Source organism: Sander lucioperca, chromosome 19 (assembly GCF_008315115.2).
Source record: "Sander lucioperca isolate FBNREF2018 chromosome 19, SLUC_FBN_1.2, whole genome shotgun sequence".
Lineage (NCBI taxonomy): Eukaryota > Metazoa > Chordata > Actinopteri > Perciformes > Percidae > Sander > Sander lucioperca.
Genome location: NC_050191.1, coordinates 16,616,915 through 16,633,805, shown reverse-complemented (window position 1 = coordinate 16,633,805; position 16,891 = coordinate 16,616,915). Strand labels below are relative to the sequence as shown.

The 16,891-nt window shown below is 39.9% G+C and overlaps 1 protein-coding gene across 1 annotated transcript; it reads right to left on the bottom strand.

Moving 5' to 3' along the window:
• Positions 1-694: 694 nt before the first annotated feature.
• LOC116066162 (ALK and LTK ligand 2-like) lies at positions 695-4,543 on the bottom strand. The gene is made up of 6 exons (XM_031322048.2): positions 3,716-4,543; positions 2,722-3,082; positions 2,188-2,241; positions 1,895-1,975; positions 1,707-1,781; positions 695-1,013 (listed from the first exon to the last, which is right to left on the bottom strand). Exons 2-5 carry the CDS (start codon positions 3,008-3,010, stop codon positions 1,717-1,719), a joined length of 489 nt encoding a protein of 162 aa, XP_031177908.1. The 5' UTR covers positions 3,011-3,082; positions 3,716-4,543; the 3' UTR covers positions 695-1,013; positions 1,707-1,716.
• Between the last annotated feature and the right edge of the window lie 12,348 nt (positions 4,544-16,891).

Genomic DNA, 16,891 nt, shown 5'->3' with positions numbered 1-16,891 from the left:
ATGTTTTTATGACTGAAATATGCTGAACTGCAGTGGGACATTCACCAGATCTGTAGTCGCAGAAGCATTCCACATTGCAAGACAGGGAGGTAAGAGAACATATAAGACAAAGACCATTCATATTTGTACCAATCTTATAATTTATTTAAATATATTTCATTTTTAGATATATTTGTATTTAACAGCCATTTAATGACATTTAAATGCCAGTCACTTTAATTTATGGTAGATAGGTGGATATCCTTATGCTTTGCTTTACAGTATGTACATCATATTTCTCTTGTTTCATATGGCCTATAGTCTGTACAGTGGAACCTTGTGACAACTCAAATAATATATAAATATAGACTTTACCACGCTCTACCAAGATCCACAGGAGGGCTGTGACTTACAACCACCACTTCCTTTTTTAACATGTCTTGCAGAGAAATGTTCATGTAATTAATAATTTAATCACAGTTCTTTCTCAGTGGGAGCACAAGTGGGCGAAACTATGCCGTGACTGATGCCATGGGACTGTGAGAGCTGCAGTGCAGTAGAAAGGATGGGCTCAACCCATAACAACTCGTACAGAGCGAACCAATCAGAAGAAGAAATCAACTCTTACGAAAAATAGTACATTTGGATTTTGCTCTTTTCTTAGAGGAAATAAACAGAATTAAAATATGCAATCCCTTTTTTTTTGTCTTAGCAACATCTTTATGGATGCCAGCAGGAAAATTGGCTCACGGTTGTTTCTCTCAGCCACTTGTTTCTTTCTCCACTTTTCAGCTTCACTATCTTTATCTTGGTCTGGTTTTGTTGGCTGGTTGCCTTCCTCGTGGTGACAGCCAACCATCGAGCCCCAGCCAGAGCGGTGAGAGGCAGTAATCCATGCCTTAGCAGAGCAGGCCTCACTGAAGGGCAATACTGTGCCTAATGTCAGTTGGGGCTGGTCAGAGTATTTTAGGCTTCCCTCTTACTGTCCTTTTCCCAAGTTGTTTTCTCGTGTAAAACTTGTGTTTGGTTTCAACCTGCAATGAAGAGGAAGTCAAATTCAGCGCAGTGACTAACTTAGCAGCACTAGACAAAATGATTTGCTTTACAAAAAGAACTTCAATAAATCAAACTCGCTGTGCTGCTGCAAAGGCACGTGTGTACCGACACGGCACGCATATCACCATTGTGAACATTTAGATCTTTACACTGTAAACTTCAGCCGTTACTTGCACAGACTTCTGTCTTAAAGTAGCAATAGCACAATGTAAAAACACTCTTTAATTACAAATGAAAATCCTGCATTCAGAATTTTACTTACATGAAAGTACAGACATATCAGCAAAATAGAGTTAACGTGTCAAAAGTGAAATTACTGATGTAGAATGGCCCCTTTTTGAGTAGTATATTATTGGATTATTATTATTGGCATTCATGTGTAAGCAGCATGTTAATGCTGTCGCTGCTCAAGGTGATCTCTCAGTTTTTTGCTGTTGGGTAGTTGAATCTCAAACAATGCATCATTTTTATAAAGTGTTCATGTTTAGTATGTAAAATATGAATCATCAAAGTAACTAGTCACTATAACAATATTTCCCTTTGAAATATAGTGGAGTAGAGGGATACAATGGACCATTTTAAGAAGAACCACTCAAAATTATTTACACATCTCTTTATCCTTGAACAGCACATATCATTTGTTTGAATAAAATGTGAATATATTACAGTACCTTGTGTGTGCTACCCCTCTGTGCACTGCGGGCTGCCGGCTAGTCTGGTGAGAAGCCGCGCACATCTTTTGAAATCTAAGAAGAGAAGAACCGGAGAGACATTGCGTATGAGTGGATTTTTTTTTCACACAAAAAGTGTTTTGACATTGGACTGACAGAGAGTCATTTCTCATCGTGTAAGGGCTTACATGCAGGTATAGTGCAGTCTCTGGTGTGGTGGTAGAGTCTGTACACATGCTTCCTGCACTTGGGACTGAAGTAAAGTGGACCTGAAAGGGAAGACAGCAGACTGTGAGAACATTTCCAGCTCTGCAGCCACTAGCACTGACATCTGTTTTAAAGTCATAGTCACAGTATGTGAGGTTATCATTCAGTTTTTTGTATTTTTGCCTTCATCCATCCCATAACATTTTGTTTCTTTCAGAACATTCCTCCTCTAACTTTTGACACTCAAGCACCAGTGACACAGAAGTAGCCTTACCTGTTATATGTTTTAGGAATTTCTCCTTCTTTCTGAGATCTCTGGGGAATACGGCTGTGGAAAGAGAGAAGATGGGACAAGAAGTGTTAGCTGCCTTAAAATAGCACATTATTACCTAAATTGATTTTCTCAGGGTGCATCTGTCACATCACCTTGAGCAGGAATGCCTTTGTACCGTAAATTAAAACCTGGGTAAACCTTGATATCCAGTTAGAGGCAAACAAAAACAAGAAAACAGGAAATCATAATGAAACAACAGGATGCTTCTCGTTTAAATTTTACATTTTTTGAGATTTCTGCCTCCAACCAAATATCTGTATGGCTAGACAGCACTTAAGGTAGGTTAAAAATGTGTTTGGTAATTTGGGTGCAACAACCCTTTAACTTTATCCCGTGTTAGTTCTATCAGTCTACAATGACTTGGCAATCTGAATATTAGACATATCCCAGTAGGCTACATCCTTCATTATAGGCTACATCATCCTCTTGAGAGAGAACATATGGGTCCCGCCCCGACGACAAGCCATCACTCACCGACAGTCTGATCCCCTCTGTCTGTTTTCATGTTGTGTAAATCCTTTGGTTCCACCGGAGAGCTCCTCGACCTTGATGTTAACGGGGCTTCCGTTTTTGCGCTGTGGCGACCACGGCTCTCCTCCACGTGTTTTACGATCTCTACCATCCGCATCAAGTCCTGCTGCGCGCCCCGGCCGGCTGCAGCAGGCGCCGGAGCCGCCGACGGCGCACTCACGCTGCAGTGGCCGGTCAGCGTGCATATCAGTAGCACCAGTCGCATAGTGACGTGCTTACGCAGTCCGCTCATAGCTCCCGTGGAGAGAGAGAAAAAGTGAACTCCTTCTCCAACGCTTCTGGGGAAAGAAGTTGAACCGGAGACCTGCAAGAGAGATCGAGCATGGATGTCAAAGTGCTTCTGATGTCATTTAATGAGCCAGATCACCATTAGACCCGCTGAGAACATGGTGAAGAAGTATTGTAACTGCTGATCTGCAGACCATACTTCGACTGTGAGTCACAAAGCTTTCCACGTCTTGCTATTTTGCTTCATCTTAATTTAAAGAAATTCACATTTGCATTAATTTAACAAGTAAAAACACAGAACACACCACTTCCACGTTATTCGTTCTCTAAACTAGCTTATATCACAACCCCGCATCATATTGTAGCCAGTTTTGCTATACATTCTTTAGAAATCGATGTAGAGGCAATTCACTGGATGCTATTTTGGCCATAAATAAATAGGCTAGAAGTAGCCTACCTATGCTACAGGTGTTTTAGCCTGTAGTCTATGTCTTGATGACTCTATTGTGGCTTTAGTGTTTTTTATTTATTCAGGAAATGTCAATGAGATCAAGATTTCTTCTTTTGCAAAAGAGAGTTAAGAACAAATTACAAATACTACACGTGATTGTAAGAGCATCAACACATATGAAGAACATGATGTTTTTAGTTGACCAAATTAAGTAATTCGGGGAAGAAATGAGTGATGGAATAATAAAAATGTAATTACCTTCAGGTCGATATAGCCTTTTCCAATACTGTGTGATTACGTTGCGTGCGTTCAACAAGGATATAATTGGAAAGAACTGTGCGCAACTTTAGGTTCCTGCTTGTGTCCAGTCCGAAATATGTCCCCGTATAGCCTGGTCCTCTGTAGGAAAAAAGTCAAAGCTTCTGAAGTCATATGAGTATTCGCTGAACATCTGTTGTCATCCTGTGAACACCGGTCGACTGTATGGAGAGAGTGGACAAACAGCTGAAAGATCCGGTGGTCCAAGTCCCGTGTGCGTCCTTGCTCAAGTAGCGGGCCAGCTCACTTTTTATTCTGTCTCGCAGACGCGGTGACCTGTCCCTTGTGGGTTACTCCGCTGTGCCTGTGATAATAATAAGACGGTATTGGCACTCCTGAAGCGGAAAGTCCACTTGAGTTGACTGACCATCACTTGAACGCCGTGTAAAGTTCTCTGCGCCCCCTCCTTTCCGTTACTCCATTTATCTGTGCGATACGCAGTTACAGGAAGCGTTTTCACCATTAACACTTCCAATGAAATGTCAAATCAGCACAGTACACTGTGCAAATACTGGCGTCTTAGTGGAAACGTGCCCATATCCTTCTGATTCTCATAACTTCATTTAGAGCCATTGCGCACTTTACATCCATCATGGGAATTGAAACCCAATTAGGCTACGCACCGCCGTTTAAGGATCATTCTTTGAAAATGAATTACGCACGGGTTTTAAAAGTTATTGCACTGCAGTTTCTGGTTAAAACAACCGAATGCACACAGCGTAGTTGAGTTTTAGCCTACAGAAGTTTTCTCCTCAGATTAGTACAGCTTTCTTTAAGCCTGGGCGTGCAATTGACCCCCCACCCCTCGAATCTGTCTGACGTGAGACATGAGTAGTTTACTCTATAATAAAAACACCGTCAGCATGTTTCAGAACTATGAAAATAAAGTTAATGCAGCGCCACAAGTCGAAAGGAGGTACATATAGTCTCCTCAAAACTTTTTTTTTCAAAATGTCTAAACTTGCTTGCAGTCTTCACGGGAATACCGCAAATGTAACGTGTTTCACCAAAATCTCAGGTTTTTTCACTGCAAACTGTTGTTGCCGTGTGTAAAACATTGGTGCTGAAAGGACAGCGCGTCTCCAAATTTCTTCTCTGAACAGGCTCTGTATTTTCTCCGAAGAACTTTAGTGCTTTCCGGTATAATGGCAGACAGGTTGTCTTTGTCAGAACACTATGCTGATGAATTGTATCGACTAAAACGATGACGAAAAATATGGATATTTGGTTTTCCTGGTGATACACAAAAGGATGATTTATCATGTTTTTTTTGTAGATCACAGGGAATAGATCCAACTTTTTGTAATGAGATATCCAATAACATTGATCAGCTGTGTGGTTTGAAAATAGAATTGTTTTTTGCTGCACTTTGATGCGCAGAAACCAGTGCAATGATTAGCAGCATCTACGACTTTGATATAGGAATTTTTCTCTGAAAAAGAGATATTTTATGTTTTTTTGCTGAATCTAAAGAGCAAGTATTCTTTCATTCATCAAATAAATATCAGAATATAAATAAATATTTCTTGAATTCACTGGAATATTCTACAATGAAAGGCAGATGTTTCAGCAGGGGGCGTCATTCTGCAACCACTGCACATTCAAATCCTCAAAATGTTCATAATTGTATAAGTCATACCTCTTGTGATAATAACAAAGACTTAGCCAGCATTTTGGATGGATTCTACACTTGAAATCGTTACATATAGATGGAAAAGGAAAGTGCCATCATTGTGCGAAATAAATCAACATACTCAATTTACACCACAACATGAAATGAAAGGACAAAAACAGGAAATTATGAGTTCAACTGGCCAATAAAGACAAAGTAAGATTGATGTTTTCATTATTGTCACTATTCTTGTAAATGGTCTGGCAAGCTGGTGAGTTGAGACAGAAGAATATCTATTCAAACTGTGTATTTTGGCACATGTTCAGTGGGTTGTCCTCACCTTTGACTGGCTCTGTAATTGTCTTGGAGATCAGTATTTCTCGTGTACTCTCTGAAAAGTTTGACAATGTGAAGACAACAGCAGAAATTGTGAACAGACGTATAACCTAGTTTACTTCATGCACCTCTATGTAGCCAATCAGCTTTCGTGTTATTGGCGCTAATCTCTTTCGGATTGTACCACAGACATAAAACAGATTTTATTCTTCATGTATGGACAAGTGCAATTTTAGCGATACTGGGCTTGAATTTAGGTCTTGGTTAAAGCCAATTGCTAACAACGTATTTGAAGCCTACTGCTTCTTATGCAAGAAAGCAATTGAACTGGGAACGTTGGGTGTACGGGCGCTGGAGTCTTTTTTATGTTATGATATAGGTCATAAATTTCATACATAATGGTCTTAAGGTCTTAAAAAGTCTTAAATTTGACTTGGTGAAATCTGCAGAAACCCTGCTTTAAAGCGTAACTCTCGCCAAAATGCAACCTAGGGTCTTTTTGTGAACGTACCCAAGTCAAACTTTCGTTTAAAAGCATATTTAGGACGGAAGCGTCACTTTTAAGATTTACCATATTCTCGTTTTTCGGTCAACTGGCCTTTTGAATGGGAGTGCTAGGGGCACTTTTATGCTAGCCTCAAAATAGCTATTTTTAAAACACTAAGAAGGCTCGATGCAACATGAAACTTTGCTCAAAGTATCACCAGGGTCTCTACACATGAACTCGAGCATTGTTTGTGTCCACTGAGTTTACTAAACAGAAAGGTTTTGAGCAACTCACTGTAGCTGTTGTTCTTCCGGTCGCCGTCCATCGAGCCAGTCAAAAATAGTCGAGGGAGGAGAATAAAGATGGAAAGCTCCTAAAGCTTAGTTCCATATAAATGCACGGATAATTAGTTGTTTTGTCGTTAGTGAAAAACAACATTGACCTTGTAGTTGAAAAAGGAGCCTCATATAGGAATGGCATTTCCTCCTATGGAGTCCGTTCATTCGCATTCTGAGATCGCCTATTTTGGACTGGGAAAATGGCGTATAGCGTAAACAACAACTGCTAACGTGAGTTGCTCAAAACCTTTCTTTTTTTAATTTTTTAATTACATTGCCTGATCAGTCGTATTTTATGACATGAGCAAGTGCAGACGATGCTTGATTGTCTCCCAGAGAGATGTAAAAGATGAAACCAGGAGTTGTAACGAGCGTCACAAGTAATATCTTGAACAACAAAGTAGACAACAGAATAAAATATGCCAAGTCTAGAGGTTCTGAACAGATTTTTCATGCACCTGCCAACATGTGTACTTTAAAAGAAATTGGCTTGATCCTCAATGTTGCCTTTCACTTGGACAATTTCACCCTGCAAACATGCAATTTATACAAAATGTTTTTCAACAAACTTCAAAGTGTTATGATCATATGTTGTCAAAAAATGAAAAATTAGTTTATTGCAAAATTGCAATCAAGAAAGAACTTTGGTACAGCTGAGCCAACAAGAAATGTGTTTCTCATCTGGTGCTGGATGGAGGAGAATGTGCTTAAAAAGAGGAGAAACTGCCAGAAGCAGCAGCACAAGTCTTGCAAGTTTTCATTTCAATACTAAAATCAAATCTCTATTAACACATTTTTAATTTTTTTAATTTTTAAAATTTAATAACACAGCAATACATTAGAATTAATTTGGAGTCACTCTCCTTTTAGCTCAGATTTTTTTTTACTTTGTATTCCTGAGAAAACTATCAGGCTCTTTAACACGTAAATATGCTGCTATGTTAGCTAGTCGCTTACTGTGTCTGTCTGCTGTTTGGTGATGGACAGTTAATCATCAGGTGTTTTCAGTTTTTAGCTAAAAACAGCTGCAAGTAAAGTTGTGTGCTGGAAAACCACAACAACGAGCTAATTGTGGCTAAAATGCTCTTAGCTCCATAGTAACAATTCTCTGTGAGTTTGTCACCCCTTTCATATTACACATGGTCATTTGGTTATTGTTATTATAAAATATTTAGTATAGCTGCTTAATATTTTACATGTTACATCGTTAGAAAAGGCATGGGGCTTCAAAACAAGTAATAAAACATCAGTCCATGCAGAAACTATTATAAAATGTCTTGTGGAAGTAATTTCTTTTGTTGTACAGTATTTGCAATCTAATAGGAATTCAAAACCACACACTACTCCTCCTCTCGTGGTTGGAAAAAATCCACAAATATAAAGTAAACATTTTTCCTCCATGTAAGATACACATATTTGTTATTAGCGGTTGGAGCCAGTAGAGTGAGGGTCAAAATAGTGTTCTTTAACACTTTGTACCTTCAGATAAATCAGCCTCTTTACTGCTTTATTATGGTTGACAATTGATGGTGACTGGGTTGCGGTCAGCACAACTCCTTACTTACTGCAGCTAAAATAAAACACATGCTCAGTGCTATTGGAAGGGCAATTTAGGTCAAGTCATGCAACAATAACTGTCTTATTTTAAGCAGCTCATTCAGTGAGTCTCACATAAGGATGGAAATATGCAAATCATGATAACACGCAAAAAAATATTTAAATCTACACAGCATAATTTATTCTTTTTTTAAACTATTCTTTCCTCTGCATCATAGTGGACTAGCTCACTGCTCAGGAATAACAACTAAGCTGTCAGTGTAATTGACCTTTGGCACAGGATCTTCACTAGTTGAGACCACTCTTTTGGTTGATTTGACATTTTTATTGTCTGACAAGGAGTGGGGGCCTCAGTTTTGCTTAGTCAATTCGTATAACAAACTCTTGCTGTGAAGACAAGATATTCAGTTTTGGGGTACCTCTGCACCGGAGGTATATCGATTTATATTAATGGCAAAAATAATTTTCTATGTTGACTTTTCTAGGTCACAAATACAATAAAAATATGAATAAATGAGTCCATACTGCACTGAACAATTAGACTTCTCGGAGCAGGAAAAACAAAGGTGTGGAAAAATAACATTAATGATGGTTCCATTCCTTTGTGGTGGCTCATTAAGCTGCCACTGGTAAACTTGAATGGAGTGCAGCTGTTGTGTGATTAAATACACTTGTGCGCATCGTGCTATTACAGGCCAATTATTTGGGAATCGAGAGCAAGACCTTCAGTCAAAACTCTACTAATTTGGTTACTTAAGTGACATGAAGTTTAGTGTAAGTTAATTCAGGAAGATTTCTATGCTTCTCACTTTCTCTCCCTGTCTCTCTCTCTCTCTCTCTTCCAATCTAATCAACTGACTCTGCACATTCATGCCATGGCCATGGTATATCCATGGCCTCTATTCACCTTATAAATTTAATGTTGCAATGGGCCTAATTGCCAAAGACTCTTAACATTTAATTTTGCGCCATGTTGACTAAACTCATGCCACCCTTAAATGAAGTCTGCAAGTGCATTTAGATCAATGGGAGAGAAAAATACACAAACAAAATACATGGATTTGAAAATTGTGGTTCAAAGCACATATTCGATGACCGTGATGTTCGTGCATTAAGTTAAGTGAATTTTATTAATATAGCTTCACATTCTTACAGAAGTTATCTCTAGACACTTCATTAGCAGGTCTAGATTAAAAGTCCTTTGGTTTTTCACCCGTCCACTACCCCAACCTAACTCCTTATGCAGAGTTTTGGTCTTCAATACTACTCCCTACCATTGTTGCTCTTCATACTATGTCATCTTACAGCACGTGCGTCCCATACAGATGCTCAAGCGTGCCTGGTGTGTCTGTATCTGACGCTGAGGGCCACTGACCAAGCGTCAGTATGTGATGAGTCGGGAGTGAGAACGGTTTGGGAAAAACAGCACGTGCAACTCTTCCTCAGGTCAGCAAGAACTGTCTGTTGACAACTACATAGGCAATATATTAAAGCAGCCATATTATGCTCATTTTCAGGTTCATATTGTATTTTAAGGTTGTACCAGAATAGGTTTACATGGTTTCATTTTCAAAAAACACCATATTTTTGTTGTACTGCAGTGCTCTCTCTCACTGCTGCAGATCCTCTTTTCAGCTGGTCTCTGTTTTAGCTACAGAGTGAGACCTCATTTCTTCTTCTTCTTCTGTACTATCTTTGATTGCACTTGCACATGCCCAGTAGCTCAGATGTAGATCATGTCAGCTAGCTAGCTCCATAGACAGTAAAAGAAAGGCTGTTTCTACAACTTCAGTCAGTTACAAGGCAGGATTAGCTAGGAGACTTCTAAATGAGGGCGCACATGTAAGTAGTTCTTTTGTAGATTATGGTGAACTTGTGTGTGTTGTAGCAGTGCTTTGCTATTGAGAACGAGGTAGCATGCTAGCATTAGCATGCTAGCGTTAGCATTAGCGTTAGCATGCTAACGCTAACGCTACGAGCTAATGGTTGAGGTTAGCCTGCTCGGCACGGCTTGTGACATCACAAGCCGTGCCGATTTTGAACAGCTCACCCAGAGACTGAAGGCAGGACACATTCAGAAACCGTATCTCACTCTAAACAGCATGGATGGATTTTTTTCAAAGTTTGTATGTGTGTGGAAGCACCAGAGACACAACATAACACCCCAAATCCCAGAAAAAGTGATTTTTTTCATAATATGGGCACTTTAAAGTAGGTTTGCAGTGCCTCAACCCCAATACATGAGCCCCCATTTACACTTTGTGTATCATCTGACAGCTATCGGATATTTAAAAAAAAAAGTGTAAATGCATCCAAGACAGATTCTCACCAAATGCTATGTTGTAAATTTGTAAATGCATGCCTCCTCTCCACAATTCATACGTAATGTTTGCCTCTCAAGTGCATGTACTGTACATCAGTAAGCAGCCTGTGGCAAAAGCCTCTGCAGGATCTGTACCCTTGGATAATGGCAGCTGAAGTTGAAACTTCACTGAAGTTAGCCATTGTTTTCACTGTCTCAGTAAAGGACACAATTTCACAATGATGAGTTAATGCAATCGTGCTCCACGCACTCCAAACGGGCACTGCACTAGTATTATAAAGGGGATTATTAATCATTTGGGTTCAGTCTTGTGTGTTATCTTAATGCCTCACTAGAATTCAGAGGTCATTCTTCTGCATTAGTTATATGAATTAGTAATATGAAGGAGTTTGTTGAAGATGTCTTCACATCTGGTGCATATCTATCTATCTATCTATCTATCTATCTATATCAGGTTTTGTCTTAATGTGACACTTTCTGTTAGAGCACAATGCCCTTCTCTTCGACCAGTGTGTGAGGCTTGAAAAAAAAGATATACATTTTATCATATGACCATAATCACTGCAGGTCTGTATTGAAGCACTCGTTCCTGGAAAAGCAGAGATACAATTTGGATTATGTGAGCATAAACAGACGTGCTCAAATTTGTTGATACCCTTACAGCTCATTGAAATAATGCTTCACTCCTCCTGAAAAGCCATGAAATTAATAGCTATTTTGTCATTGGATGCCTTTGGCATGTCATAGAATAAAGCAAAGAAGCTGTGAAGAGAGATTCATTATTGCTTATTCTCCAAAGATAATCTAAAATGGCCTGGACACATTTGTTGGTAATATTTCAAACAATTCAGTCATTAAGCCTATTTAAATAGAAAAAAAGTAGTCACTGTGCTGTTAGGTATCTTTGTGTGCACCACACTGAACATGGACCAGAGTAAGCAAAGGAGAGAGTTGTCTGAGGAGATCAGAAAGGAAATAATAGACAAGCATGGTAAAGGGAAAGGCTACAAGACCTCTCAAAGCAGCTTGACGTTCCTGTGACAACAGTTGCAAATATTATTAAGAAGTTCAAGGTCAATGGAACTGTAGCCAACCTTCCTGGGTGCGGCCGCAAGATGAAAATTGACCCCAGATTGAACAGAAGGATAGTGCGAATGGTAAAAAAGAACCAAGGATGACTGCCAAAGAGATAAGTTAAACTCCAATGTCAAGGTAGCTCAGTTTCTGATCGTACCATCAATCGCTTTTTTTTTTTAACAAAAATGGGCTTCAGGGCAGAAAACCCAGGAGGACTCCACTTGTGAAAGAAAAATATAAAAATCCATACTGGAACCTAATAAAAATGCATATTGACAAGCCACAACCTTCTGCGGGAGGATTCTTTGGACAGATGAGTCAAAACTGCAGCATTTTGGCTAGTCACATCAGCTAGATGTTCACAGACAAATGAAGCTTGGAGGAGGGGCTGCTTTGCAGCACCTGGCACAGGGTGCCTTGAATCTGTGCATGTCACAATGAAATGTCAAGACTATCAAGGCATTCTGGAACGAAACGTACTGCCCAGTGCCAGAAATCTCTCTCAGTTGCAGGTCATGGGTCCTCCAACAGGATAATGATCCAAAACACACAGCTAAAAGCACCCAATAATGGATAAGAACAAAAAATTGGTCTATTCAGAAGTGGCCTTCTATGAGTCCTGATCTGAGTACTATCGAACATCTATGGAAGGAGATGAAACTTCTGGAGAAGGCACCCATCAAACAGCTGGAGCAGTTTGCTCAGGAAGAGTGTCATTGAGAGCCACAGAAAACGTTTAATTGCAGTGATTGCCTCTAAAGGCTGTGCAATAAAATATTAGGTTAAAGGTCTCATCCTTTTTGGCCATGCCACTTTCATTTGTTTTATTATTTAAAATATTATGTTGAATAAAAAAATCAAAAGCAACATCGGATTTCTATTAAATATGGAATAAACAATAGTGGATGCCAATTACTTTGTCAGTTTCAAGTTATTTCAGAAATATTTTCATGAAACTTGGTGGAATCTTGTAGCATTGGCCAAGGAAGAACCCATTACATTTTGGAGTGTATCCAAATCACTGGGAAGATACACAAATATTTTTTTCACGGGCATTAGTAATCATTGGCGTGGCGTGACTTTTGATTATCATGTTATATTTATAGTATTAGCGTTACGCAGTGTCACCCTCAAATTGTGCATTATGCAACATATTTTAATTGTGGTCCTGACTGCTGGCTCTTCTGTTAAACTCTGTTAGGAATCACGATGACTGTAATCTGTGGCTGTCTAGCATTAATTAACTTCTTGCTGTGCAGTGGTTGATGATATGGAGGTCATATTATGTGCTGTGTTTGGTTTGCCTGGACACTAAAGCTGCCGTGTGCGTGATGTTATTTCAGTCTAAACATTTGATATTTGTACATACGTACATGATAATAAAATGCTTTTTGGTTTTCACAAATGTGTGTTAAGTATGTGAAGTATTTGCCAATTTAGAAGTAGGCCTATGCACAGCTGAGATGATAAGGCTTTTGCTAAGCACAACCATATTTTAACACTATTGGCCTTGGCGAAGGTGTGCACTCTCCAAGTGTCCTTCTAGTTTGTGAACCATTTGTGACGATGATAATGAAAGGAGACCACAATCATCCCTGTCATCTTGGCAAGCAGCTGTTAGCCTACTGAATTTCAGAAGAAGGTTGCGTGAATATACTAGCACTAGCCATTTACAATTTCTCTCCCGGTTTTGAATGCATATATTCTGAAATATCAAGTAAATTCATTGAGTCAAGCGGTCAATACAGGCCCAGACAGATCTTAAATCGCAAAGTAAAATGCTGTATGAGTAAAGGCATGGATCTCATGTTCTCTCAGCCAGCTCCAAAACAAAAACATTAGGAAGAAGAAAATAATCCCTGCCTGAGCCAGTTCTGTTGGCTGCCTGTATCTTTTGATCATGAAGATTTCTGTTTTTGTTGCCTGTCTATGCATAATAACTACTAATGTGTGTTTGCTATTATCTGATTATTGTCCCACTGTGTGCCTGTGTGGTATCCTTGGGCTGAACCTGCAGACATGATTGGGATCCTGTCGTTGGCCAACAATGAGAGAACATATGTTTGCAGCACGCTATTAATACAAATGGCTGATTACTGTTGCGCCCTGTATTCAGCAAACTTTGAAGTGTCTCCCACATCTGTATGAAATGTAAAGATGCAAGACAGTAAGGGTGTTATGAGTGAAAGCCGTGTTGGATAGTTTGTTGGTTTAGTAGCGGAGTCTCGCAAAACAAATGAGACAACACTGTGGAATTTGTTTGTTTAGGCGGAATGCTCCAGTGTCTCCCAATTTCCGGGACAGCAGATTTACCATGTTTACTTATTCAAGAGAGTTGAAGAGATGACAGAAAGACAAGAAAACTGTGCTGAGGCAATACCCAGTACTTTAGAAGGGAAATGTATGCCATTGAGAGCATCCTCACAGTAGCCCCTGATCTCAGCGCTTGAATCACACAGTGTCTCTTCTTTGGTATTCAAACATGATTACTCATGTCTCATCGCCTGATGATCCAACGTCTCCTGAGAGTCAAGATATCTAACTGGCCTTTTATAATCTGCCGCAGCATGCCTGAAAAGCTATATTGCATTTCTGTATCCAGCATCCAACTCACACTGTATGTTTGATGGCGAAGGAGCTCATCCCAGATGTTCTTCTCCTCTTGGAGCAATTGATACTAACACACTTTTCCTGCAGGGCCCCAATCACTCAACATCCATGACATGGGATCTAAAAGCTTGAGAGAAAAAAAGACTAAGGCAAGGATAAGGAGCGAGAGAGAGAAATGAGGTTGCATCAGCTCAGTGTTTGTAAATGTTTGAGAGAGTGAGAGCTTTGTAAATGGAATTTTCCCTTGGAGAATAAATGGTATGGTTTTGTATTGAATTACTTTGGAAAGTGTGCTTTCTTGTGCCAGCATACATCCATATGTCATATGTCAAGCATGGAAAATGTAAGAGAGAAGAAATACAGGAAGAGTTTCAATAAGAAACAAAACTTAATTTCCCTCCATGGAATACATTTAGGATTTGATTTGGTATTAGATCAGATATATTAATTAATTCCTAGAAGACAACAGTGTATTCTCTAGAAAAGGCCTCACCATTGCTGTACGGAAAATGCACTCAGGATGCATGGATCAGTTACTGTAGCTGCAGCCATCGTCTGAAGCCAGTTCCTCAGAAGAACTGTAGTACTTCTACCATAATGTATGACTGCACGATTCCCAGATGACATTTAGTACTCCACACATACACAACGGTTTTATTAAAATCTAATCAAGAAAGCTAACCCACAACTTTGTGCTCTGATGATAAGAGGCTAGTAATAGTCCTTATCTGAACTATGGAGAAATTACTGAAGAAATTCAAACACAGTGCAGACATTATTTAGCGGATCAGGTTGATGTCATAATCCTCTGACAGAATACAGTTGGGCCTCTATGGCCCTCATGGAGGGATTACAAGAAGAAGTTATTTGTAGGCAGCCACTTCCAGAAGGATTTTTTATTGAATCATGCATGGTCACCCTACTTACATTTGACGGATGTCTTAACTATTTGTTGCCTATGTCGGTATCGTCTTTTATCCATTTGGTTAAAGGTAGGAGGTTAAATACAAGGCCCCACTTTAAAGGGGTGATTGAATGATTATATAGGGTATTTTACACTGTTCCTTAAGGTCTCCTAATAGGGTATGTTACATTGGTTGGGCTGAAAATTGCCCGAGTGCTATTTTATTAGGCCCTTAACTACCCTGTGAATATGGCTCTATTTGGAACAAGAGCTTTTCTTCCAAATATGGTATGCTCATGAATATTTAGATGAGCTGCACGCTGATTGGTTTGAGCGAACCACATAGAAACACATTGGAGACGAGACAGCAGGTCTCATATTTCAGGCTACGTTTAGACGGAAACGATCTGAAGAGAAAACGCAAAAGTGGCATTGCGTTCTCACTTTTTATTCCACGATTAGATGGGAGTTTTGGGGGGGGAAATCTGCGTGCATATGGTCACGCAAAAGTGTGTGAAATTCGATGTAGTATGCACGCCAGGTGGCTAGGTGGCACTGCCACACAACACTGCCAAGGCCGCGCGCTTACGTAGAACCTTCCTTCTACTGTTCTCTCCTTAGTAGCACAAAACCAAAACATGTCGAAGCGAACGACAAAAGCTTGTCTGGAAAGACGAGGAGGTGGAGTTGCATGTTTGTCTGATGATGACCGGCACAGTCGACCGTGATAAGCCACAGCACCCACAGAAGCACTACCAATATCCTGAGCCTCGGAGCCCTTCAGCCGCTACTTGAGAGCGAGAGGCTGAAGCAGACCCTCCTCTGACCGCTGGCCGCTGCCACTCGCTCTCTCTCTTTCTCTTCATCCGCAACGTTGTAGCCTACTCTGGCTCAAATGAATAGCCTACATATGGTCATCAAACTATAACAACCTTATCTACATTGTCGAAATCATTTAAATATTGAGCCATTACATTGAAAATCTTTTAGATAACAGGAGCCTATAATTTCTGTAGCCAACTCCATAACAACAGACTACCTGGACGCCTTTTTCTCGTCTCTCTCCACACCGCTGTCTTCAGACTTTTGCGTTTTTACCCTTTAGACGGTAATGCGACGGTGGAGCGTTTTTAAGATTTCCACTCTGGAGGGTGGTTTCACTTTTTTGCGTTTTTAAGCTCCAAAAACGCTGTCGCCGTATAAACGAAAGGCACAGCCGATAAAATATTTTTTTGTTTTCACCCGCGAGCGTCATCGTGTAAACAGGGCCTCAGACACTGCAAAGTTATACATTGTTTGTCGGGCTATTTCGTTATTAAATTCACTTCTGAGACTTTTTTAAGCGAGAAATCAACTATATAAAGCTCAAATATGTTTTATGAAAATTTATGGCTAATTGCAAATTTGGTAAGATGTGTCGGACTTTAGCTAGGAGCTCCACACAGTCTGATGAGAAAGCAGCAACCTCCATACCCAGTGAAATCACCGTTTCCCTGGGTACTGGACTACTGGAATACTCGGGGCTTCGCGGAGCTCCATGGAGCTCCATGGAGCTGGCTGGCTGCCAGCTGCCGGCATAACTAGAGTAGCTATATTTACAGTTTGAATTTCGTCACGCCACTTATATAACATCTACCTCAAGGTCTTATAAAGCTAACAATGGTGTCCGATTTCAATTTAATGCATTTTTGTGAATTTCAGAGGAATTCTAAGAGGAGGCTAGCTAGCTCTCATTGATAGAGCTCCATCCAGCCGCAGGCTCTATCAATGAGACTCGCGGACAAGAGGCGTTTATTTCCCCGATCATTTGTTTAAATAACTCAACACATTATAATTACACACATTATAAGATTAACGGGAACCTGCGGTAAG